The sequence below is a fragment of the Ursus maritimus genome, unplaced genomic scaffold, assembly GCF_017311325.1.
Source record: "Ursus maritimus isolate PB19 unplaced genomic scaffold, ASM1731132v1 scaffold_2, whole genome shotgun sequence".
NCBI lineage: Eukaryota > Metazoa > Chordata > Mammalia > Carnivora > Ursidae > Ursus > Ursus maritimus.
The window spans coordinates 104,970,015-104,994,897 of NW_024424452.1; the positions used below are offsets into that span (position 1 = coordinate 104,970,015).

The following is a 24,883-nucleotide window of genomic DNA, read 5'->3' on the forward strand; positions in this document are numbered from 1 at the left end:
CTTTCTTTCTTTCTTTCTTTCTTTCTTTCTTTCTTTCTTTCTTTCTTTCTCTTTCTTTCTTGTAGGCTCCACACCCAACATGGACTTCAACTCATGACCCCAAGATCTAGAGTCCCATGCTCCACTGACTGAGCCAGCTGGTGCCTCCGCCATACCCTATTCAATATCTTATTTATTTAAATATCTTACTGACCATCTTCCCACTAGAATATAATGTCTAAAAGCCAGTGACTTTATCTTATTTATTGCTGTGTTTCTAGCCCCCATATCAATGACTCGCACATAGAACTTGAATATATAGTTTGGATGAATGAAAGAACGAATTTAAATGTCATTAGCACATAAGAATTTGAATTATTAGGATTATAATTTATAACCTAAACCCCATTTAAATGTAAAAAAAAAATCTCAGCTTTCTTCTCTCTAAAATGGGACTAATAATTCTCAAGTCTGCCTACCTCTTAAAAGATAATAGTAACAGTTTTCATCTGTGTTATAATTCATAATCTATTAAGCCTTTTAACATTCATAATACTCTATAAAGTAAATACAAAAGATATTTAAATTTCTATCTTCTTAAGTTAGAATCTTCTTAAGATATAAATTAAAAAAGGGAAAGAGGTTCAGGGGTTTAGAGGTTTAAGGAGTTTACTGGAGATCACATTGAGAGTAAGAGAAGGGCCAGGGCTCAAACCTGATTTTTTATGATTGTAACTCTATACGTTTGTTCCTCCTAAACTACATTGCCTTTTTCTGAAAATGAAAGCAGATATTTGTCAATGCACTTTGAAAAATTGTAAAGTCATATACAAATGTGCCACGAGACCCTTTTTAAAAATTACTCCAAATAACAAATGGGTTTTCAGTGGCTCATTGCATGGGTTATAACCAGTGCTCGATGCAGCCCACTGAACATTTCTCTGTGCTGCGCTGTTAACATCCATCTTCCAAACACAGGGCTATCTAGAAAATCTTGCCCAAAATTACCATTTTAAACATGCGATGTCCTTCAGTTTACATTTGCAGATTTCAGTGAAATAGCATCTTCCAATGAAGTCCACTGCACTGGAGAGGGAAATGTGCAGAAATAGTCAAGGCACTTTTTAAAAAATTGTAAAAAACACATATCATGTAAAATTTGCTAACTTAACCGTTTTTTAAGTGTACGGTTCTGAAGTGTTAAGTGTCTTCACATTGTTGTGCAATGAATCTCCAGACCATTTTCATATTGCAAAACTGAAACTCTATACCCATTAAACACCTCCTCATTTCCCTCAGCCCTCAGCAACCACCACTTTCTTTCTGTTTCTATTAATCTGACTATTTCATATAGCACATATAAGTGAAAGCACATAGTTTTTGTCTTTTTGTGACTGGTAGATTTCATTTAGCATAATGTTCTCAAGGTCCATCCATGTTGTAGCATGCAGCAGGATAGCCTTCCTTTTTAAGGGTGAATCATATATTGTATACATATACCGCATTTTGTTTATTCATTCATTGATGAACATTTAACATTTGTGTTGTTTCCATCTCTTGGTTATCGTGAATTATACTGCTGAGAACATGTGTGTGCAAATGTATCTTTTAAATCCTGCATTGAATTCTTTTGGATATATATAAATAAATATAAGCACACACTCAGGTATATATATATATACACCCAGAAGTGGGATTCCTGGATCATATGGTAATTCTATTTTCAATTTCTTTAGGAACTTTCATGCTATTTTCTATAGCAGCAGCACCATTTTACGTTCCTACCAATAGTACACAACGGTTCCAATTTTTTCATATCCTTGCCATTAAGTGTACTTTTGCTTGTGATTTAGCATGAATTTTGTAGGCCCAAAGAGCTGCAAGAGACTCCAAAGTAGAACAATAATATATTTTGTAAGAGTCAGTTAGTACTTGTGAGCTTACCGTAAGTATAACAAAACTTTCATTTAAAAAATCTTGTGTGTTCATTAATTCATACACATCTTAGCTTGTTAATCCATCACTGTCACAAACCCCTTCAAGGAAGAATAGACAATAGGAAAAAACCTGGTTCTATTCTAGAGTCTGGTCTAACCTCTAAGAATTCATATATCTGAGCCCTCATTGTATTGCAAAGATGAATGGGTTAATATTTTAAATTTGTGTGCATGTGTGCATATGTGTGTATGTGCTACTAAAAAGAAAAAGCACTAGCCAACAAATCATAGAACCTGTGCAATAGCAGTTTCTAGATTTATTGTCTAGTGCTTTTTCTTTCTGCAACACACACACACACACATACACACACACACACAGATACTCAAAATAGTAACTCAGATATCTTTGCAGTAAGTGAGAGCTTGTTGGCTTTGCCATTAGGCATGACTACACTTAAACTACTTCAGAAAAGTTTTCAAGAAAGGAAGAGTTCATAGCTTGGAGTAGATTTTTAAAATGTTCAAGTTTCTATCATTGCAAAGTTCATTTTAAAGTGTTATGATTATTGGCCTGCTTCCTCTGGCTCTGTGTCCAAAGAATAGTCGTTCACCCATATTTTGGATAATTACTCTTTCATGCTAATGATAAAGACCCAAATTTTGAAAATTGTGTAAGGGGATGATATGCCGACTATGGAAAGAGAAAGTACCTTTTAGAGTCAGAAAAGGTATATTTGAGTCAAATAAAATGGCTATTATTCCAAATAGGTAGCAAATTCTTAAGGACTCTACCTACAAAATTGGGTGGTGTCTGAAAACAGAATTTAAGAGCACTTAATTATGCAAACAAATGCACAGCATCTGAAATAGTGGACGAGGATTGTTTCAGGGCTAAGTCTCTATTTCATCACATACAAATCTATTTCTCACTCATTAAGAGACAGATTTTTGAGAAAAGAACACTGACTTACATGGACAATGGATCTGATTCAGCCTGCCAATTGCAAATAGTGGCAGAAAATTAAGAATATTTTTTTGGCCTAAAACTTTATGGATAAAAATGAAGAACTTAGTGGCCTCTTCTCTCTCCCAGTACAGAAAATCTTGCCCGACTTTACCTAGAGGCTAGGGTCTAGGTCATGGACTTGATCCAGTGAGATTAGGATGGTTGGGCAGGGCACAGCGCCAGGGATTCAACTTAAGGGATGTGGTCACATGACTGTAATTGAACTAGAAGCATTACATCAGGACTGACCACTCTGGCTAAACCACAGACTTTGTCCAGACAGTCTGCCCACTTAGTTATACTCCTAGGGGATCATCAGACTGTTGGGAGTGGCTGGAACACCAAAATGATAACCTCCTTGTTGACTCCCAGAGGTCCAAACCATACACTTTTCCCATTTAGTTAAAGGCTACCGTTGCCCGCCACTAGCATGACTTACTTGGTAGGAGGGATGTCTGTAGAGAAAAGGTCTATTTCAGTATCAGCCAGCAAAACAGCCTTCATTCCCCTAGAGCTGAGCACTTGTTTACAGAATTTGCAACACAGGATCGACACGCACCGGTCCTTGAAACTACAAGTGCTGGTAGACATGGCGTCCCGGGAAGGATGCAGTGTGGGATTTTGAAAGAGGAGACAAGAGCAGTCCCTTTTCTACTTTGATTCCCCCAGGTTAAAAATCAAATTGCGAGGTCTAGAGCTTTTCTAAGCCCTAAGCTGGGAAGGAAATGAGTTCTTTTCTGTTTTCCCGTGGGAGGGTGAAAGTAATATTTATTAAGGAGGAGCAGGGCGAAGCAGCAAATGTGGCTTTCCTTTTAACTTTCGGGGAAGAGAGTGAGGTTTGCAGTGGGGAGGCGGCGAGCTGCAAGGGACCTGGGGAACTTCTCTACCGTAGGCTCCCCAGCCTCGCGTCTAAAAGGCTCTACTCTTCAGCCCCTCCCCCTTAGCAATTCCCTAAACTTTCTCCAGCAGCGTCTTTCCGTGAAAGCTCCCCTCCTAAGCCCCTCCCTCGGAGCGCTCCAATTCCTCCCCCTAGATCGCCGGCCAAACGTCCCTACCCACGCCTCGTCTTTGGAAATCTTTCTCCTCTTCCCAGGATCCAGAAATCCCCTTAGCTTTTCCCACCCGGACGAACCCCGGTTTTCCTCAGTCCTCCCGGGACCCTCCTCCGCTCTGCTCCCTCGCGAGCCTCCGCTTCACTTCTCTCCTGGCAGCCCCCAGCCCTCAGCGTGCTGGCTGGCTCTCGCGCAGTTTCTCTCCGTCCCCCGTCCCTCAGCTCTCCCTCGTGCCCCCCGCCGGTCCCTTAGGTCTGCCTCCGAGCGGCCGCTCCGGAGCGCGCGGTGGGGTTGGTGGGATGGGGCAGAGATCGCTTTTGGGGCTCAGTCGGCGCTGGGGTCTCTGTCACCGAACGCGTCGTTTTTTGCTCCCTCTTCCGCTCTCTGCCTTTCCAACCGGCTGTCAGTTTGAATTGCCGGCGCCGCGCACCGATTGGGAGAACTAGAGTTCGCCCGCGTCCCGCATTGGAAGGCTCGGGAGCCATCCCCTGCTGAGATCTTAGTGGCTTGGAGACCGTACGCCCCGCCTCAGTAACGGTGCCGAGATCAGCTCAGTTTTCTGGTTGGTCGAGCTTGGCTCCGCCTCCACTCTCATTGGCCGTTCCCGGGAGGTTTGGGCAAACCCTACTCCCGCCCCAGTGAAAACGTCAAGGCACGCCCTTCGAGCTTCTTATTGGAAGACTTTCTACAGTCCCCACCGGTCTCTACTCTCTACTGGCTAAAATTCTCCGCAACGCCCCTCCTCTCTACCCCGGTCCAATTGGTCGTGCTTTCTCTCAGGAGTTTGTGTTTGGCTGTTGGTTCCATCTTAACCCCGCCCATTAATTCTACTTTAGGGCTCGGCAACCCTGGGATGAGCTTACTCTGTGACCACGCCTCGGTGGTGCTAGTCACACCTCCGAGTTTCGTCAGCTCCTCCTCCTCATTCCTGTCCTCCCGGGACCAGCTATTCTTATTGGCTACAGGCCCCATCGGTCGATAGAAAACGGGCGGTGATTGGTAAGGGGGTGGGTTCTGCTTCCCGGCGGGGTCCTGCGGAGTTGGCAGAGGCTCCTCAGGGGACTAGGGGACCGATCTGCGTAGAAGCGGGTGGCGGGGAAGAGGGGAGGAGATCTCTGAGTGGGAAGCGGAGCCGGGGGCCCGAGACCCGTCGCGTCAGAGCCAGGTAAAGGCTCCTTCCCTCTCCCCTTTCCTCTTCCCGACCGCCGGGCTGGAGCTCTGACTGAACAAACCCCGGCAGGGGCGGGAAGGAGAGGGCGCTGATGCGGCTTGCGGCATCGCCTAGTCGTGCCGCCCGGAATCCCTCAGACCCCCTCCCCCCGACCCTCTCCAAATCTTCTGGTACAGCCCATAATACTTCTCAAGATTGCATCTCTCTCTGCCCTTCACCGCACAGCCTGGGACTCTGCCCTGGGATTCTGCCGCCGCGAAGCCCGCACCCAGCCCCCTCCCCAAGTCCCCTGCACACGGGCAGCCTTGGTCCACTTTTGGGCAACCGTCGCTGGCATCACCCGTAACCATGGGCTACCCTCTTCCTCTGTCTCCAAGCCGTGGCAGACAGCCGGGTTACAGCCCAGGACCTAGAAGGATAGTTGTTCCGCACTGCTTCCGGGGCTCTTGCCCTGTCCCAGCCCCCGGCCCGCGTGGAATGGCTCCTATTACGCACCCCCGTTCCCAGACGCATAGCGGGTCCCCCAAGTTGCTAACATCCTTTCGCTCCATGTACATCGTGGCCCACGGTAGTCTCCCCCCGGCCCCCACTCCCTCCCTAGGTAATCTTTCCTGTGCCCTCTCTCCACCTTCCAAGCGTGTGCTGAGGCTCCAGTTATCCCCGGCTGCCGTGCAGTCTCTGGACCCCACCTCAGACCCCCCTCCCCGCTTCCTGCCCGCCTGAACCACCACGCCGCCTGGGCTCCCTCTTCCTCCCGGCGCGGGAAGTGGGATCCACCGGCGGGAGACCCCCCCGCCCCCCCCGCCTCCTGACCAGGAGTGGCTAAGGGGCGACCAAGGAGGGAGGGTAGCTGCTGCGGCACGGTGGGGAGCTAGAAGCCCGACTCTGCGCCCCCGCTGCTTCCCTCCCGCCTCCCGGGCCTGGGCCAGGGCGGGATTTCCTTCGGCACCTCCTGGTACGAGGAGTCGGGACTGCGACCCTCCCGACCCCCCCTCCCCCAGCCTGGGTCTGGGTGCGGTATCTGGGATCTCTGGGCATGGGTGGCAAAAAATATCGGGGGTGGCATTTAAGAGTCACTCTCGTCCCTGGCTTGGGGGAGGCGGTGGCTGCCTTCCGTCCCCCGCCCCCGGGTTTTCCCGACTCCGACCCTAGCCTCTAACCCGTTTCCTGCTTCTGTCGACCACATTGTTTTCCTGGATGTGCCCCGTGCCGAGCAGGCTTTTTCCTGCAGGTCACCCCCCACCCCCCCAAACATTTTGCTGCCAAGAGAAGCTAGTAACCAAAAACAAAACAACTGGGAGGAGGGGCGGGAGGGAAAGAAAAGTTGTGCCCGTGTGGCTTGTCCCTCCCTGGCTTTGATCCCTTTTGATGTCCAGGGAGTTGCCCCAGCCGGGGGTCAGGGGCCGCGTCGGAGCCACTGCCGAGAGTGCTCCCTTCGACTGGCCGCTGCCCAGCGCTGGCGGGGCTCGGAGGCCGCCGAGGTGCCGCAGTCCCCGCCCGGAGCCCCGCGTTCCCGCCGCAGTCCCCACCCGAAGCCCGCGCAGGCGGCTGCTCCAAAGTGTTTTCTTCCAGCCTTAAAACAAAATCCGGAGGGAGCTTCCTTCCTCCGCACCTCGCCGCGCCGGGCTCTGTGGGCCGGGCGGTATTTGGCCGAGATGAATGGGCCCAGGCCGAGCTTGGAACGACGTCCCCTACCCCACCCCCGCCGCGATTAGGATCTGCGCTGGGGCTGATCGCCCCCTCCCCTTTTCCCTGCATTTACAGGCAAGTGAACCGGAGCAAACGACTTCCGATCCAGTCTACGCCGCTGCGGCTCCCGTTTGGGATTTGATTTGCAGCATCTTCAAGCCTGTGCAACAAAAAACCGCGAAGCACGCCCAGCCCTCCCCGGCACCCTTTTACGCACCCACTCCCTCCCGGGGACACAGCTGGGCGCGTCCACACCCCCGCACCCCCCACACCATGTTGTGCGGAAGGACTTCCACTCCCTGCCTCTGTCGTTGATGTCAGACCCCAGGCCAGACTCCGGGCGCTGCAGTTCTCCCGGCTAATGCTGAGGCTTAGGCTCCGGCTCTAGCACAGGACCCAGCCGCCGCCGCGCCCGGCCCCAGCGCCCACCGTCTGCATGTGCCCGCCGTAGCCTTCTGCCCAGCCCGCAACCCGCGCTCCCCGGAGCGCTGGAGACCACCGCGGGGGGCCCCTTCTGCCCTTGGGAGAAGCGGTCTTGGAGGTATTGATTTCGGTGGTTGGATTTTTCCCGTGGATCTATCAAGTCACAATTTGAATTTGGAAGAAAGAAGGAAAACATGACGTCTCCGGCCAAATTCAAAAAGGATAAGGAGATCATAGCAGAGTACGATACTCAGGTCAAAGGTAAGGGCTTTGAAAAAATAGCATAATGCATATGCTCTGTGGACCATTGAGGCATGTATTTCCACCCTGATTTGCAGGATGTTCATTTCTTTGGGTGGAGCAGGTGGGGGCAGGCTGAACCCAGAGGTGGTTTCATAGGTGGGTTTGAGCCTCCGAGGGATGGGCTGCGCCAGGGGCCACAGGCTCTGGAAAGGAATTTTCAGAGTGGGTTTTAGGTTTGTTCCTGAAGGGCTGACCCTGATTTTGGCAGCCCTTTCCCCCCAGGCTAGATGGGGGGGGGTGAGAGGGTCTTGGAGAGAGAAAGGCGGCAATTTGCCTCTGGGTGCCTGGGTCAGGTTTCCTTGAAGGACAACTGAAATCTGACAGGTGTTCGGGAATTTATTTCTGAGGTTGAAGAGGAGTCCAGGTAGAGAAAGGCAACCTTGAGAAGGTATACCATTTGGGGAGCCCCCGGAGAGGCGGGGTTTTTTCTGATGCACAATATCAAAAGGTGACATTTGCTATGGTATCTGAGGCAGAAAGTCTGTAGCCGCCTTGGGTGCACCTTGTACCTGCCAGGTCTCTGGTTGCCTTGCATTCAATCAGAGATCAGAGTACAGAAAGAATAAGGTAATTTCACACCCGGTCTCCACCCTCACCTAAACATGAATGGAGTTGGGATGTTAGGGTTGCTGGGTGGTGCTGATTCTGGAGAATGGGAAGACATAATTGTTTAACCCTTCTGTGTTGTCACCTTCTGCTCCAGAATGCATGCTTTTAAAGAGCCACTTCCTTCTGCAAAAATGGGAAGGGTAAAGCAAAATGTGGACCTGGAGAAACCAACTGACCTGTCTGCATGTTTAGTTGACTACCTGACTTGATGCATGAATCAGAGCCCCTTCCCAGACAACCTTTTTTTAACCAGTCATTCCCATAGGAGGGGTTCCTGCCTGTTAAAGAGCCCCAGGATGTGTTTGTGCAAGGCACTGGCCCTTCCTGGCCAGCCACTGGGAAGAGCGATGTGCTCTAGCCCATTGAGACTTCAGCTGGGGAGTGGGAGAGGTGGGTGGCCTTGGATGTTACACCACATGGTTGGAGCTCTGGGTTTTCCTTTGTTTCAGAGTACAGAGGGAGGGGCCCCTCCTTCTTTTCCTGCACCAATGCAAGGAGACCTTTTCCTATCATAGAGGACTTGGGAAGGGCCCTGTCTCCCTTCTAATGATTGCCCGGGGTGGGGATAGTAAGAGCTTGAAATGGGCAGCTGCCTTATCTCTTGGAAGGTTGGAATGTGGTTTGAAGTCCCCATTTTTGCCTGTAGGATCTTTTTAATGTCATCAGCTTGGTCATTGCTGGAGGTGCCCTGAGGGATCTTCTATCCACTTGGCTGCAAATATTGGTGGGTTTATTACAGAGATGGGGGAGTTGATTGATTGATAGCTTCAGTTGAACAGGGATTGGGAGAGGTGTGGTTTTGAGTTATAATTGAGGTCTTGGCCTCTTGTCACTGTTCATAATCTGGGCCTGTTTTCGTCAACAATAGGCCACTGGTCTCTGTGTCCTGTCCAGATGCACTGTATTCTGCTCCTGGAATCCCCCTTGCCATTTTAACCAGATATGTCACTCTTATTTTTATACACATTCTATTCTTAACTGTTGCCATAGGGAGCGTTAGTAACTTTGACTTTCCCAGATTTCTCTCCAGAAGCACGCCATTTGACTAAGGTGCAAAGTGATTTTACATGTTTATTTTTTGGAAGGTTCAGGGCTGATAGGTGTTAATAGAACCTTGTCTGCTGATTCCTATTGGTGAAAGATTTCTCATGAGTGTCTCAAAATTGAACACTTGTGTATTTACAAACATTGCTCATTGAGATGATGTAATGCAGTTGGCTATTTGGAGTTTCTCTTCAACCTTGCCGCTAGCAGGGGACTGTTTTGCTTTGCTCTGATATTTTACACTGACACTCTTCAGGATCACAGAATTTTATAGGTGGCCGAGCATGATGTCTTACTCAGAGAAGGTGCCTAATAAGAAACTGATTTAAATGATTTAGTCCCTCATTTTATAGCAGAGGAGAATACCGAGAAATTAAGAGGCTTGTCCAAGGTCACACAGCTAGGTGGTGGTAGTTGAAATGAGAAGGAGGTTACGGACTTCCAATTCTCTGCTTTATTCTATTCCTATTTACTATGAAACGTCATCTGACCAGAGTAGGAAAAAAAGAAATCCTTAAGAAGCCCAAATCTGTCCATGAATAATAGTAGTAGTAGTAGTAATAATAATAATAATAATAATAATGGATTACATTTTGGGTGCTCATGATTTTTCAGCTGGTCCCAAGTGCTTTATATGAGTTGTCTTGTTTAATTCTCACGTCAGCCTGAAGGTAGATGTTATTTTACCCCGTATTCACTGCATGAAGAAACAGACTTAGAGAGGGTGAGAAGCCTTCCCAAGGTCACACAGCCAAACCCTGGCAGCTTGACTCCATCCCCTGATTGTCAGCTCTTTATTGAGTGCCTTCTGTGTGTTCTAGGGGCTGATGATAGAGCAGTGGACAAGACAAAGACCCCTCCCTTACGGAGCTTACGTTCTAGAACCCAGGTTCTTCGCGCAAGAACATTGAGATTGGAGACAAAGGACCCGGGTTCTAGATTAGCTCTGCTCCCCCGCTAGGTAGAAGCCCTCAGTCAGAATTCCGAGTTTCAGGTTTTTATGTGTTACATGGGACTGGTACTGCTGCTGGTCTCTTACAGATGTCAAGATAAAAAAGAAAATTGCTCTTTTGGTCTGGTGGCTAAGAGCACAGGTTTTTGAGTTGAAGGGACCCAGGTTTCAAATCTAAGGTTGGTCACTTGCTCCCCTTGTCCCTTGGGCAAGTTCCGTGACTTGTCTGAGCCTTACTTTCCTAACTGGATAATAGGCAAAATACTGTGCATTTCCTAAGGCAGTTGTGAGGAGTCAATGAGATCGTATATGAAAATCATTTAGCGTGGTACGTGTGCTCACCAGTCTACCCCTCTGTTCGTGGGCCTGCCTTCCTGCTGCGTTGGGCTAACTGTAAGGCCACACTGCCCATTCACCCCCAAAGTGCCAGCTGTTCCATGACAGCACACAAGTCTGGGAATGAAACTGGAGTTCTAGTTTACATTCCTCCAGTAGTGGTGAAAGGTATCTTAAACCCTGTAGACCTCAGTTTCCCTTTCTATAAAACGAACAGGCAAACTAATTGTTGGCAGCTGTTGTCTCGTATTCTCTGACCAGAGTCCTGGGTTTTGCCTTTTTCGGTGAGAACGGTTTGAATCCAGTGGACTTGAAATGGACTCTGTGGGACCTTGTCTCTCCTATGGCTTTTGCCTCCCTTTAAACCACCTGCTTGCATGTGCCCTGAAGGGCTTCTGAGGCTGCAGCCCTAACCCTACCCCAGTGTGCGTTTATGAAGGGCGTGCCTCCTTAGTCAGCCTGCCCTGTAGCTGCCTTCTTCAAAACCATCATTGTTTCTGGTTTGTGGGTGTTCAGATTCCTTTGAAAGTTCATGCCTCTCAATGTCTGACTCGAAAGCAATAATATTCTTAATGCTTTTACATGATTCTTTCCAATTAATGAAACGCTTTCATATACGTGAATCTGGAAATTCTTGACAACCCCGGTCAGGTTCATGGTCATAACCTGAGGCCTTTTGGCCTGTAGCCTGTTAGTTTCTTTCAAGATTGGAGCAGCACAAGGTGGTAGAGTGCAACGCCTGGTTACTGGAGGTGATAATCTGGGTGGCATTTGGGTGGCTTCTCATCACTGCTTAGTCTCCTGGCTAGCTGTCATCCTCTCCTTATTCAGAACCCCCTTTCCTTTACCCTCGCCATACCTTGAGTTTTTCTAGTGCCTCAGAAAGCTTGAGATTGACAGTTAATGCAAATATTCCAGGAGGAATCCTCTGACACAGAGTGGTACTGTGTGCTGAGCAGTCAAATTTTCTTTCTTGAGAACATTGGGGGTCTTGTCCTTTTTTTTTTTTTTTTTTTTTTAAATGTCTTAGAAGGGCAATATGTGTGCAGCACAGAGCTGAGAAGTGAAATTCTGTAATTTCCATCTGGAGCATTTTGATAGAAAAACCTCAGGCCTTTGCCTGGAACAGTTTAACCCTTTTAGGACCCTTTCCAAGCAGGAGATGAAATTTAAAACTCCACGCATACTGTGTGTGCATACACACTTGGGAATGTGGATTGCTGGTATTTAAACAAGCTTGCTCCCCAGGGAGGTCTGAGTGGTTCTTCACTCATGCCAACAAAGGTCTTCTCCAAAGCTTCTTTCCTCCCAGCCCCCACTCCCCAAGGGAGCTTTAAATATAATCAGTTTGTGAAAAGCTGCAGTAAAACATCTCCTTGGAATCCCCAAGCAGATGCTGTCATCTTCCTGTGAGATGATTGAAGGCTTCTCTTCCCTTGCTCAGGGAAAATAGGACTCTGCAGTAAGCCGAACTCCTGGAAGGAAAGGAAGCTCTGGGAAAAACGGAGCACTCTGTATGTCAGAGTTGGAAGGCTGGACGAAGGTGGTGGGCAAGGAGCTGGGGATGCCATGTGCTGTGCAAAGCGGCAGCGGTGAGATGCGTGTTTGCGAGGAGCCCTTTTGCAATTTCAGGCATCCTCCTAGGGCATGGGAACAGAAATATCTTCAGAGAAACCCATCTGGTGGTTATGGCCACATCATCATGCACCGCACAGGGTGAAAGCCAATCCTTTCTCTGTCATGAAGTTTACAGAGTCAGACCCGGCCCTGATCTGTAGGGTCCACACCCTTTTAAATCAGCAGGTGCCCAGCTCCTGACTCATATGCTCCCATTGTTCACTCCCGATAAACATGGGCTGCCAGTGGTACCTATAGAGCCCTTCTTCCAGAAGAGACGTCTTCTTCATGGGAATTGCACCTACCTTACACCCTAGGCCTCCGAGGGCTTTGTTAGGAACGTACTAGGTCATGTGGCAGGGAAAAAGAAGTCAACGTGTAGATCTCTACTGGTAATAAAATGTAAGTACACAGTTTTAACTTGGTGTCAGCTACAGAGCTGGCCTTTTAGGGAATCTGGGAAAGTTACCTCAGAAGTTGTTTGATTGAAATATCAATAAGAGCACTTAAAAAACATTTTTAAGAATTACAAAATAACACCTTTACTGATTTTGCAATAACGTGTAGGAACTTTCATCTCTTTCATGGTAGGGAAAAAACACACAACATAAAATTTACTATCTCAGCCATTCTTCAGTGGACAGTTCAGTGGCAGTTAGAACATTACCATTGTGCAAACCGGCTCTATCTCCAGGACCCCGCGTCTTGTACTGCATCTGTACTTGTACTCTGTGCCCATTACTCAATCCCCCTCACCTCCAGCCTGTTTCTCCGACCGCTCTAGGTACCACATATAAGTGGAAGCATGCTGTATTTGTCCTTTTGTGATTGGCTTAATTCACTCAGCGTAAGTCTTCAAGGCCCATCCATGTGGTAGCATTTGTCAGAATTTCATTTCCTTTTTAAGGCTATTGGATTTCTGTACCACATTTTGTTTGTCCGTTCATTTTTCCATGGACACTTGGGTGGTGTCTACCTTTTACCTATTGCAAATACTGCTGCTATGAACGGTATGATGTAATCCTATTTACAAAAATGTCCTCTACACCCAACTTCTATATTTCTATATAATCATGTGTCCTGATAAATCTTTTTAGAGTTGACATTTAAATATACATGCTCATATTTTCATATTATGAATATATATTTATGTTCATAATATGAACATTGTATGTGGATAACAATTTTATACCTTTTATAATTACATGAATTACTAAATTTTTATTGTATTTTTTATCAGCTTTATTGAGGTTTAATTGACATGTAATAAACCACACATGTTTAAGGTGTACATTAGATAAGTTTTGACATGTGTTATACACCCATGAAATCATCACAATCAAGATAAGTGAGAACCATCATTACCAAGAGTGTCTTCATTATAATATGTTATTAAATGAGTAATATAATAACCACATTATAGAAATGACATTAACTTGAAAATAAATAAGTAAAAGCCAGGTATTACCAAATTTAAAAACTATTTAAATAAAGAGTGATCCAAGCTACCCGGATTGGTTCCTGGAAAATTTATTTATTTATTTATTTATTTATTTATTTATTTAGTGAATAAAGACAAACAGTCTCCCAGAGAAGTTGGGTTAATAATTGTGCCTCAGCCATTACTATGTGTTTGGGTGGGGGGAGGTACAGGATAGAGGGAGAGAGGAAAGAAAAAAAAATCTTGGAGATGTTAGGCGTTGACGAGTGACAGTATCTGTTTTTCCTAAAGACCTTGCTTGAACCAGTCCCTAGGGCCTCACACTTCTCCTGAAAGGGTCACAAGTGAGCCAGATGCCAAGGGTTGGGGCTGGGGGCTCTCCTGGGAGATCTGCTCAGAATGCCATGACTGTGGCTTATTTCCTCTCATGATTGATTCCCTGCTGAGAAGAGACCAACTTCCCAGGTGAACATTAACTTGGTCCTCAACCTTATTCTCAGTTTTATCATCAACCATATCTCTCATTTTACTGTAGGAGAGGACTGGAGGCCTATTTGTCACACTTGAAACACATCTACTATATTAGCGAACATTCTGCTGTTTGGGGCTTACCGTGTACTTATGCTAAACACTTTATATAGATTGTTCCTAATCCTCACTCTGACCCTAGGAGGAATATAGTGCTCTTATCCCATTTTGCTGTTGAATAAATTGAGGTGCAGCAAATCAGTGACTCGCCCAGGGGCTGCTGCTGGTGAATGATGGGTCAGGAATTAGGACCTGGGCTGTTATCAGAGTCTGAGTCCAAGTGCTGTTCCTGGGTTGCCCCTTTCTCCCCGCCCAGTTCTACAGCTTCACCTCCTGAAATCTCACCCTGCTCGGTGCCTTCCTTGGTCATTCTGACTAGAAAGGACCCTTCTCTCTGGGATGACTCTCACAGAACTATGCGTTCAACTTGTACCTCCTTAAGTTCTAAATACGTGTCTTTCAGCCTTCCCTCCTCTTCTAGACTTCGATGGGAATGTTTTGAAGTTGTGTAGTGCCATGCAAAGAACCCAGGCTTTGGGATGGGCCCTCACTGGGAACCGTGTCAACGTCACCTCCTTGCCCTGTGGCCTTGCTCGGGTTACTCAGCTTCTCCTCTAAGCGTGCTCTGCTGTGATGTGGAGATAGCAAGACCTACCTGGCTGGTTTATTGTGAATGTGTATCAAGTATAGGGCAAATCGTAAATGCTAAATACGTAGCTCTTATTATAGGGGACTCTTCAGGTAGAAGTGTGAATAGAACAGTATCATAGCTGTAAATGGTGGCTCTTGGTGAATACTATCGAATGGGTCATTTTCCTTGAACCTGGAAAGCTCAGTCATCCTTTAAAAGCCAGCTCAAATGCCACCACCTCCAGGAAGTCTTCCCTGCTTGTCCCTTCTCTCTGCACAGTGATCCTGTGCAGGATGCCAAGAGGGATTCCTCAGCATCTCTCCTTGCTTTCTGCACGGGGTTAATCAACCCACCCTGAGCATTTCCTCAGCAGTGTCCTGGTGCTGCTGTCTAGGTTCTATTACTGCATTCATTATATTACATTGTAATCTCTTTGTTTACATCTTTTTATTTACAACTCACTGAGCACCTTGGGAACAGACCTATCTTTTATTTACTGCCATGTGTCCAGCTTCTGGCACAGAGAAGCACTAAAAAATGTTTTCTGAGTTGAGGTGGGATGTGACTGTGCCATGCTTCTGCCTTTCCCCCCCACTCCAATAAAAAGGCTTCTCCTTATGTTAATGTTGTTTGAAATTCAGAGTGGATCAAAACATGGTGAAGATTGTCATCATGGAATGGCAGGTACAACACCATATAGCACGTGGAGGCTCCCCAGTGGGGGGTGTTGTTTTTCCTTCCTTACTACCCCCTCCATCCGCTTTAAAATCACTGCCCTAGAGCTCTAATTGAGTTGATCAAATTTCTTCAGTCATGTTTCTTACCTCTGAAACCAAGAAAAATATTAACTGTCAAATTGCAGAGTGTAAAACAGAAGTAGGGTTTTCTGTAATTAAAGCAAAACAAATTCTACATTTGTCCAGGATTTATTTAACATTTTATTTTTTTATTTTTTATTTTTTTGAAGATTTTATTTATTTATTTGACGGAGATAGAGACAGCCAGCGAGAGAGGGAACACAAGCAGGGGGAGTGGGAGAGGAAGAAGCAGGTTCATAGCGGAGAAGCCTGACGTGGGGCTCGGAGGAGCCTGACGTGGGGCTCGATCCCGTAATGCCGGGATCACGCCCTGAGCCAAAGGCAGACGCTTAACCGCTGTGCCACCCAGGCGCCCCTATTTAACATTTTAAACAGGTATTTGAAGTCTAAAGTTGAGAAAGTTGAGGTCTTTTTTAGAACAGAATTGACTCTGCAAAGGGACTGTTGTGATACTTTTTTGAAGCATGGGTTTGGAGAGAGCTATTAGCTCCTTCGAAGCAGCTGTATGATCTATGGAAAACGGGAAGGAAAGGTGCAAAGGGAGACTTTCCCCTCTGATTTTCAAGTCATTTGATATTCAGTAGCCATGACCTTATTTATACATTGTGAATGAATGGTTCTGAACTTGAAATTTATATTCACGAGGAAGGAAAAACAGCTGGGGAGTACGCCTCGTCCATTTCTGTGGGTATTTTAGGATGCCGTCTGTTAGGGAGAAGGCAGTTCTTTAAAATAATCTTTTTTTTTTCCTAAAAACGCACTAATGAGTGGGCAGGTGACCCGAGAGGCATTATGGAAGTTGGGACCTTGTCTTTGCTTTCTGATCCTGGATCCTGCATCTCAAATCACAGCTTGGTGGGCAGAGTCTGAGTGCTCTCCCTGGAGAGGATGACCTCACCAGCCATGGGCGTCTGGGTGGCCAGGGCTCCACAGGAAGACAAGGCGCAGAAAACAAAGGGATCCAAGAGCACGAGCTGGCCAAGACATGCCATGCCATGAGCTTTAAGAAATACATCCTGTTTCTAAAGAGTTGGCAACAGTTTCTCCAAACATTGGGATCCTTGAGAGATCTGCTCCCTTTTCCACTAGTCTTTCTCTTGTGTTTGGATTGATCAATTGATTGATTGGGGTGGAGGGTATTGGACCAGATCTTGTCAGATGAGTAAGCTGCTCTTTGGGGAGGCATCTTGATAAGGTACCTATTTTGGAGAAACCCTAAAGGGTTCCGTGCAGGGAGAATGGTTCCAAGGGAAAGAGTGCCATTTGGAGGAAGAAAGTTTGGGTTTTAGTTTGGCTTTGCCATTTACCACTGTGATTTGGGGGGTAACTCACCTCAGGTCTCAAAGCCCCTAGTGTCCTCATCTATAAAATGGAGATAGTCATTCTTGGCCCGAGCTAATAATTGACGATGATGATGGTGGCTAGCATTTCCTTATGTTTAAGCTCTAAGTGCTTTACATATATTAACTCATGAATCTCCCAGCAGCCCTAGGAGGAAACTGCTTTTATGATCCCCATTTCACAGAGGAGACACCGGGAGGCTACCTAAGTTACTCCAAAGCACACAGCTGTTAAGCGATGGAGATGGAGGATGAACCCAAGGCGACTTAACACCATTCTAGACGATCGTCGATAGTTCTCATTTCCTAGGGTCGTGATGCAAAATGCAGTTCATGTCGTGTTCTAAACGTCTTTCTGGGACATACCTACTTGACCCCCCCGCCCCGCCCTGCCTTGGTTTTCTCATCTAGGAAATTAGGGCTTGAATTAGAGAATTTCTAATGCCCTCCCAGCTTTCATGGTTCTTATTCTTGCTTACTTCAGATATTGAAGATGACAGTTTTGCCCCTATGAAGCAGGAGCACTTGTAAGAACAAAACTGGCTGAACTTCGCTCTCCCTGGTCCCAGAGCTTGCTGTGTCGCCTGGCTGTTGCACACATATGGGGCAGAAAGAAAAAAGGAAGTGGGGTGATTGTCTTTAGTTATGATTCAAGTATAGGGAAATGGGAGGCTTTTAAATCCCTGACATCTGGGCTGGGGCGAACTAGGGGGAGGCCATGTGGATGTGGAACTGGAATGGGGTTAATGGATACATCTGGGTTGTGGGGGAAGTGACTCCAGGCTCTCTGAGGATGTAGGATGGCCTCTTGCCACTTGTACCCCTCTTCATGGGTTAGGCCCTTTGTCAGCTAAGGGATTTGTGTGGGGATTGTGATGAGGTATGCTGTAATGTGGAGTTGAAATGTTTTCACGTTTATGTTTGTTTTCTTTTCACCTAATGAATAGGCGAAGAAACAGTCTGTTGTTTTTAAATGAGTACTATTAATAATAATGACAGCTCATATTTTTATCATTATGGCACTTAAAAAAAGATCATTCACAGGGAGGCCGGGATGGTTGTAGGATAATGGAGGACTGGCTGCATAATGTTGGACAAGTCCTTCCACCTTTGGTATTCCCATCTCAGCGGGAAAGTAGAAAGATGGATTACTAGTTCTTTGCTTCATCATTTTTAGGACCTGGGACCAAAAACCAGTTCTTATAAATTGAGTTGCCACACAGTGTTTCCATGTTGATTATTGTCCCGAGGGAAGGATAGAAACCAGAGAATAGATGCCATAGATTCTTCCTGCTCATCTCTCCTACTCCTGGCTTAAAGTTTTATCTTTAAATGACATTAATAGGCTTTGTGTGTTAGTCGTTGTCGGAGTCAATTGTGCTGTATCTCTTGATCTCTCTTATTTATTCGGTGATTTGTGGTGATGTCACTTATCTCAACTCTTTGCTGTCAGCAATTTTCAAGGAAACGTGGAAGCATTTTGGGTAGATGGTGTCTGTTGCTTTGATTAATGAGGTTCTTGATCTGGATATTTTAAGGTGGGTAATGACACAATTTAAAAACACCAAGTATTCCTTCAAACTGTAGTAGCACTCCCGCTGCCAAAGCCAGAAACCAATTCATGCCACTTATTTCTTTCTAAGAGTAAGATGTGTGCGTGTGAGCTCTTACTTGTTCTTTCCACCGGGGAGCAGGACTGTAGTAGTCCTGGAGTAGTCCTACTGGAGTAGTCCAGAAATGCCACCTCCTCTGTTTTCAGCAACGAAAAGAGTTAATCATTATCTAGGTAGAAACAGAAACCTCCCAAGGTTTTAACCTGCTCTGGCCCCTCATCTCCTCTTGACTGCTCCTAGACCAGGCACTTGTGAACACAGGCTTGTACACACACACACACACACACACACACACACACACACTGTCTCTCTCTCTCTCTCACACGTGCACATACACACAACTTAATGTAAAACGATGTCATGTTTAGAGAGCTGGAATTACTTGAGAGGGATACTTGTGTTCTGTAGGCTCAGTGGACATGATGTGAAAGCAGGCCTATCTGGCCTGTGGAGACTGCAGATAAGAGTGTGATATGTAATTGAGTAAGAATTTGAAAAATTATCCAATAACATTAGGAGCAGCAAACACCCGCTTGTATGTGTGTTTCTTTTCTTTTTTCTTTTTTTCTTTTTTTGGCTTGCTTTCTTTCTTTCTTTCTTTCTTTCTTTCTTTCTTTCTTTCTTTTTTTGTCAAAAACTATTCGGCAGAGGAGTAAGGAGCTAGCATTGTTTTCAGAGTGTGGGAACCCCCTCCCCACCCCATGAACCAAATAGGTTTGTCCAGGCAGAGAGTGTGAGGTCTCTGAGAGATCTTGACAGATCATTTAGTACATTCCTCTCCCCCCCCAACCCTCAGGCAAGTCTCCAGTCTAATCATTTCAGGAAAAGGGCTGTCAGCTAACCTTTAAAATCTTTTCCAGAAGAGTACACTCCAGTCTACCTTCCCATCTTGTTCCAGTGACCCAAACTATAAATGGTCAATTCCTTCATTTGCAGAGCTTGAAACAGGATAAAAAATGAGGCCTGATGAATTGAATTCATATTTTTGCTGCTGCCACCACACCATCTGTACAGACATTTGGGTTCTCAGGCTTGGGGAAGGAAGAAGTCATTGATGCAACTCTCAAGACATTGGCTCATGGGGTGTTCTGGGGTGTTCCTCCCAGTCCCCTCCCCTCCTCACTTCTACTGGTGTTGGGATACTTTGTATTAAACATGGAAATCATGAACTAGTTTCAACCAGTACCCATATACCTGGCACCTACTCTGTGCTTGATTTTTTGCTAGGTTGTGGGCATATAGGGATACAGAATGAGGTTTTGGCTTTCAAGGAGCTTCAGGATATTAAAAGGGATGGACAGATTGCACCAGTACAACGAAGGACCATGGTGGAGAGATGTGAAAGCCTGGTGTTGAGAGAACGGTCTGACAGTGAGTGATGTGGCCGAGGCTGGTTGAGGTGGGAGTTGGTGATTGTCCCTAGTATTACCGTGTGCTTGGCGGTCTGTGAAGCGCCTTTACATATTTCATCTCGTTTAGCCTCTGAATGGTGCGACAGCAGGACAGGGTGATTTTAGACCTCTTAAAAATTTTTGGTCTTTTTTGAAATATTTTATTTTGAGATAATCACACATTCATATGCAGTTGGAAGAAACAATATGGATTGCAATACCCTTTACTTAGTTTCCCCCAATGGTTAAAATCTTTCAAAACTATAGTACAATGTCACAACCAGGACATTGACATTGATACAGTCAAAATACCAAACAGCCTCATTACCACCAGGATTGCTCATGTCGATCTTTTATAGTCCTGTCTCCCCCATCATCCCCTCATCCCATCTCCCTTAATCCTTAGTCCTTAACTCCTGGAGCCGCCAATCTGTTCTCATGACTTGTCATTTCCAGAATATCATACATGGACTCATATAGTATGTAGCCTTTTAGGATTGACTTTTTCTCCCTCAGCGTAATTCTCTGGCGATTCATCTAGGCTGTTCCGTGTATCACTAGTTCCTTCCTTTTTATTGTTGGGTAGAATCTCATGATAGGGATGTACATGGGTTTGCTAACCATTTACCCATTGAAGGACATCTGGTTGTTTCCAGTTTGAGGTTATTATGAAGAAAGCTGTGATGAACATTCATGTATACATTTTTGTGTGAATGTGTATTTTTTTTTTTAAAGTGGAGGCAGTTTTGTGTGTTTTTTAATGGAAAGATTATGGATTAGAAGGTGGAAAATCTAGGTTTTGCTTCTCACTAGGAAGCGCTGTTTGTGTCCCTGAATTTATCATTTGCCTTCTTGAGTCTAGATTTCCTTGTCAATAAAATGTTACACTATATGTTCTGCCTATATCCCAGGGTCGCTGTATAGATAAATTGAGATAATAATATGATAACAAATTTATAAATGGTAATAAAATATAAACATATAGAAGTGGACTAAGTTGCCACCTCACTGTGTTTCTGTCCTTCATGTTCTGGGAGAAGATCAGCTGGAACCTTCCCCAGAATAGTTCTTGAACTGCAATCTAGAGATGGCTCTTTTAGGTTATTTTTCTTTTTATTATTGCTGTGTACCTATTTCTTACATATCATGGTATCCATCCTTTGTTGGTGATACGGGTTACATATACCTCTCCCAGAGCTGGCTTATCTTTTTACTGGATTCTCTGATGTATAAGAAGTTTTGTTGTAAGGGCACCTGGGTGGCACAGTGGCTGGGCTCCTGCCTTCGGCTCAGGGCGTGATCCCGGCGTTATGGGATCGAGCCCCACATCGGGCTCCTCCACTATGAGCCTGCTTCTTCCTCTCCCACTCCCCCTGCTTGTGTTCCCTCTCTCGCTGGCTGTCTCTCTCTGTCGAATAAATAAATAAAATCTTAAAAAAAAAAAGAAGTTTTGTTGAAAGATATTCACATCTGTCCAGCTTTTTCTTTGTTGTTTGGACTTTTTTTTTTTTTTTAACCCACACAGTCTTTCCTATCCTGAAATTATAAGGATATTCCCCTGTATTTCTTCTAAAGGTTTTTAAGTTTTGCTTCTCACATATCTGCCTTGCACAAATGAGGAATTTATTCTTGTGAATGGTGAGGTAGGGACTGAACTTTATTTTTATATTCCATATGGCTAACCATTTGTTCTAGTTTCACTTATCGAATGGGTGCATCTCTTTCCCCATTGATCTGTAATGTCACATTAGTATGGATGTCGAGTTTGCATGTATTTGTGGACAAGACGAACCCTCCATCGAGCTGTAGTGGTGTTAACACTGTGCCACCTGGGATGAGAACTTTCTCTTACAAAAAATTTCCTAAGGTTTAAAACCACAATATTAGCAAATTACGTTTTGAAAAATTTTCAGAGACACCCAGGGGTCTTCTCTCTCCTCTTGGGTTGGACACAGCGATACCCCTGCAGAAGCCAGGACCTAGCAGTGAGGGGAGCAGGTGTTTGTCATCGCTAAAAGAATACATATTTTGTGATTGTCAGTATTTCTGAGTTTATCACCTATGCCACAAATAATTAGTATGTGAGAGATTGAGAGGTGTCTAGAGTCTAGTCTGTATCTACAGTCATATAAACCAGTGGAGAAAAACAACCAATGTATATGAAAAGTAGTAAAAAAAAATTAACCCACAGCAACACAAGAGATGACGTCAGCCAGTGGATGACTGAAAATGAGTAATGTTGATAAGAACTTGAGGAATTCGGAGATGGAGAGGTGTGGGCCCGAGTGAATGAGACCTTGCCCGACGGCGCAGGCTTTGGCTGACTCCAGAGTAGGAGGGGAGAACAGAGGCAAGTGTGTGCGCTTCCCTCCCTGGCGTTCCCACAGCCCCCACCGTGCTGACCAGCCCCGCATCACTTCCTACACCAGAATACAAGGGTGGTTTTATCCGGCCTCACCCCCACCGCAAGCCCCTTTCCTCAGACACACGCTCCCTACCGAAAAGACGCTTGGGCGATCCTGAGGGCGGACAGCCTTTCGTTCCCGTTCCCGTTGCCAGCGTCCAGCACCGCGTTTGCCTGTGGTCGCCCCCGGTGAACGCTTGCTGAGGGAGCCAGTGGACTCTGGTCGGAACAGAGGAGGCAGAGACCGAGGGGGCGGATGGGGCCGGCTGGTTGTGGACGATCTCGAAGGTCAGCCCCCGTCCGGCTGTGCGCGAGCCCGCGGAGAACAATCGGGGCGGTCTGCTGGAGGGGTGGTGTGAGGCGGTGGTGTTTCAGAGCGCCTCCCCGGCTTGCTCCAGGCTGCTCCTGCCCGCACAGTGGGCTCGTCTGTGCCAGGCCCCTGCGGTGGGCGCTGCGATAGGTTGCTAATTCTTCGAGCCACCAGTGAGGGAAGCGAGTCTTCGTTAACTGAACTAGAAACTTGTGCTCAGGCCCTTGATCCAAGGGGACTGGTGACTCAGGCCCAGGTCTGGATGACTCCAAAGTCAGCTTGCGCCTTTACCCTTGGTCCGTGCTTGACCACGCTAGAGTCCAGAGGTACTACCAAGATGGGGAGCTGAGCTGCAGAGATGGGCGCGGGAGCCAGGCGCCAGGTGGGAGTCAGGCGGGCCTGAGGTACCTGGCTTGGGGCACGGGGAGAAGGCTGGTGGCAAAGGCAGAAATAGTCGTGGGGCAGTCAGGAGAAGATGCTGCGCTTGGCAAGAGAGTGAGGGTTATTTTGGACTTGTGAGTTTGAGGTGACAGTTCCGTTCAAGGAGGAATTTCATCAGGTAGGTGACAGTGCCAGCCTTTCCCCACATCCCCCCCTTCATTAAATCTGTCATTTTCCTTTCTTCTAAATTGGGAATGTTGCAGAGAAACTGTGAGCTAGATGGCACCTCGGTGTATATGCCAAATACCTGACCTCGTTTGGAGCTTTTTTACATTTCAGTTTGAGAAATGTTTCCCCCTTCAAGGGGACTCACTGTTTGTGTTTGAGAATTAATAGCATTTTCTTTCCCCATACCCTGTAGCGGAGGAGCCCTGGCTGAACAAGGAAAGGAAAAATTTGAGTTCTGAGCGTTTCTTCTCTGCTGATGAGCATCTCTCCTGCTCTGAGAAATACAGAAAAGTCGATTCAAGCCCCCCCACCAACGTCCCCTCCACACCCCTAGCTCCCATGGTTGACAGAGAGCTGGCTAATGAACAAGTTATTTTAAAAGCATCCCAGGGAGTGTGGGAGAGGCTGAGTTCAGCAAAACATGACTGGGTGGTGCTGGTGCTGTTTTGTTTCGAGGTGTGGAGGCAGGAGTGGCTAATCGCCTTAATTTGAATAACTTCGGGATGGTGAGATGGCTCCTGGTTATAGAGTTTGGAGATTTTGATGTGCGATTTGTTGCGAGAGGGGATCAAGCTAATGCTATTTATAGGCAAATATATTTTAGATATTGGCATTAGAACTGAATATATTCCATCATCACCTCCAAAGGCTTTGAATTTTTAGTGTTATTTCTATTCTGAACAGAATGGCCTGTGATTGACAGTCATCCAGTGTGTTGGATCCAAGGAGACTGGAGGAATTATTGTCCTCCTTTTTATTTTTTCTTTCTAAGTAACAGAGATTACCAACGGTTGGCTTGGGAATTTTAAGCCCCAATTTGGTAGAAGGAAACACCCAACTGGAGGTCGGAAGGCTTGAGTGCCAGACCCAGCTCTGACCCATGCCATTAATTGCATGGCCCTGTTTACTTCCCTAACCTCTACTGGCCTCAGCTTCTTCAGATTAAAGACGACCATATAGGGGCGCCTGGATAGCGCAGTCCTTAAGCGTCTGCCTTCCGCTCAGGGCGTGATCCCGGCGTTTGGGGATCTAGTCCCACATCGGGCTCCTCTGCTGGGAGCCTGCTTCTTCCTCTCCCACTCCCCTGCTGTGTTCCCTCTCTCGCTGGCTGTCTCTCTGTCGCATAAATAAATAAAATCTTTAAAAAAAAAACGACCATATTATACTTATAACTAAGGGTTGCTGTGTTGATTAAATGAGATAACCATTTCATAAATGCTTTGTAAATGACACAGCACAAACAAATATAAACTAAGATTTTATTTGCTGCGACAGAAGAAGATGGACAGTCTCTTGGAGTTTGTTTTCATGGGACTTGACCTACATAACATTGACTCAAGGATGTTTGTTAAAGTGAATCACCTGTTGGGGTGCCTGGGTGGCACAGCGGTTAAGCGTCTGCCTTCGGCTCAGGGCGTGATCCCGGCGTTATGGGATCGAGCCCCACATCAGGCTCCTCCGCTGTGAGCCTGCTTCTTCCTCTCCCACTCCCCCTGCTTGTGTTCCCTCTCTCGCTGGCTGTCTCTATCTCTGTCAAATAAATAAATAAAATCTTAAAAAAAAAAAAAAGTGAATCACCTGTTGCTCTCTGGGCCATACTTGAAAGGACATGCCATGCTATGGTGAACCCTTTTAGCATCACCCCAAGTTCAGGTTTCTCTTACATAATTTGAGCGAGAT

General features: G+C 46.2%; 2 protein-coding genes across 8 annotated transcripts in view; one reads left to right on the plus strand and one right to left on the minus strand.

The window, feature by feature from the left end:
- FAM72A (family with sequence similarity 72 member A) overlaps window positions 1-4,650 on the minus strand; it is a 13,420-nt gene extending 8,770 nt beyond the window's left edge. For both annotated transcript variants that reach the window (XM_040636531.1, XM_008699549.2), the window contains exons 1-2: window positions 3,362-4,650; window positions 988-1,065 (exon numbers count right to left, since the gene is read on the minus strand). In XM_040636531.1, coding sequence (XP_040492465.1) covers window positions 988-1,065; window positions 3,362-3,513 — 230 coding nt within the window. In that variant the 5' untranslated portion in view covers window positions 3,514-4,650. The remainder of the gene's footprint in view (window positions 1-987; window positions 1,066-3,361) is intronic.
- Window positions 4,651-4,979: 329 nt separating this feature from the next.
- The window catches only part of SRGAP2 (SLIT-ROBO Rho GTPase activating protein 2), a 232,906-nt gene continuing 213,002 nt past the window's right edge, over window positions 4,980-24,883 (plus strand). For all 6 annotated transcript variants that reach the window (XM_008699550.2, XM_008699552.2, XM_008699551.2 and 3 more), the window contains exons 1-2: window positions 4,980-5,139; window positions 6,910-7,518. In XM_008699550.2, coding sequence (XP_008697772.2) covers window positions 7,452-7,518 — 67 coding nt within the window. In that variant the 5' untranslated portion in view covers window positions 4,980-5,139; window positions 6,910-7,451. The remainder of the gene's footprint in view (window positions 5,140-6,909; window positions 7,519-24,883) is intronic.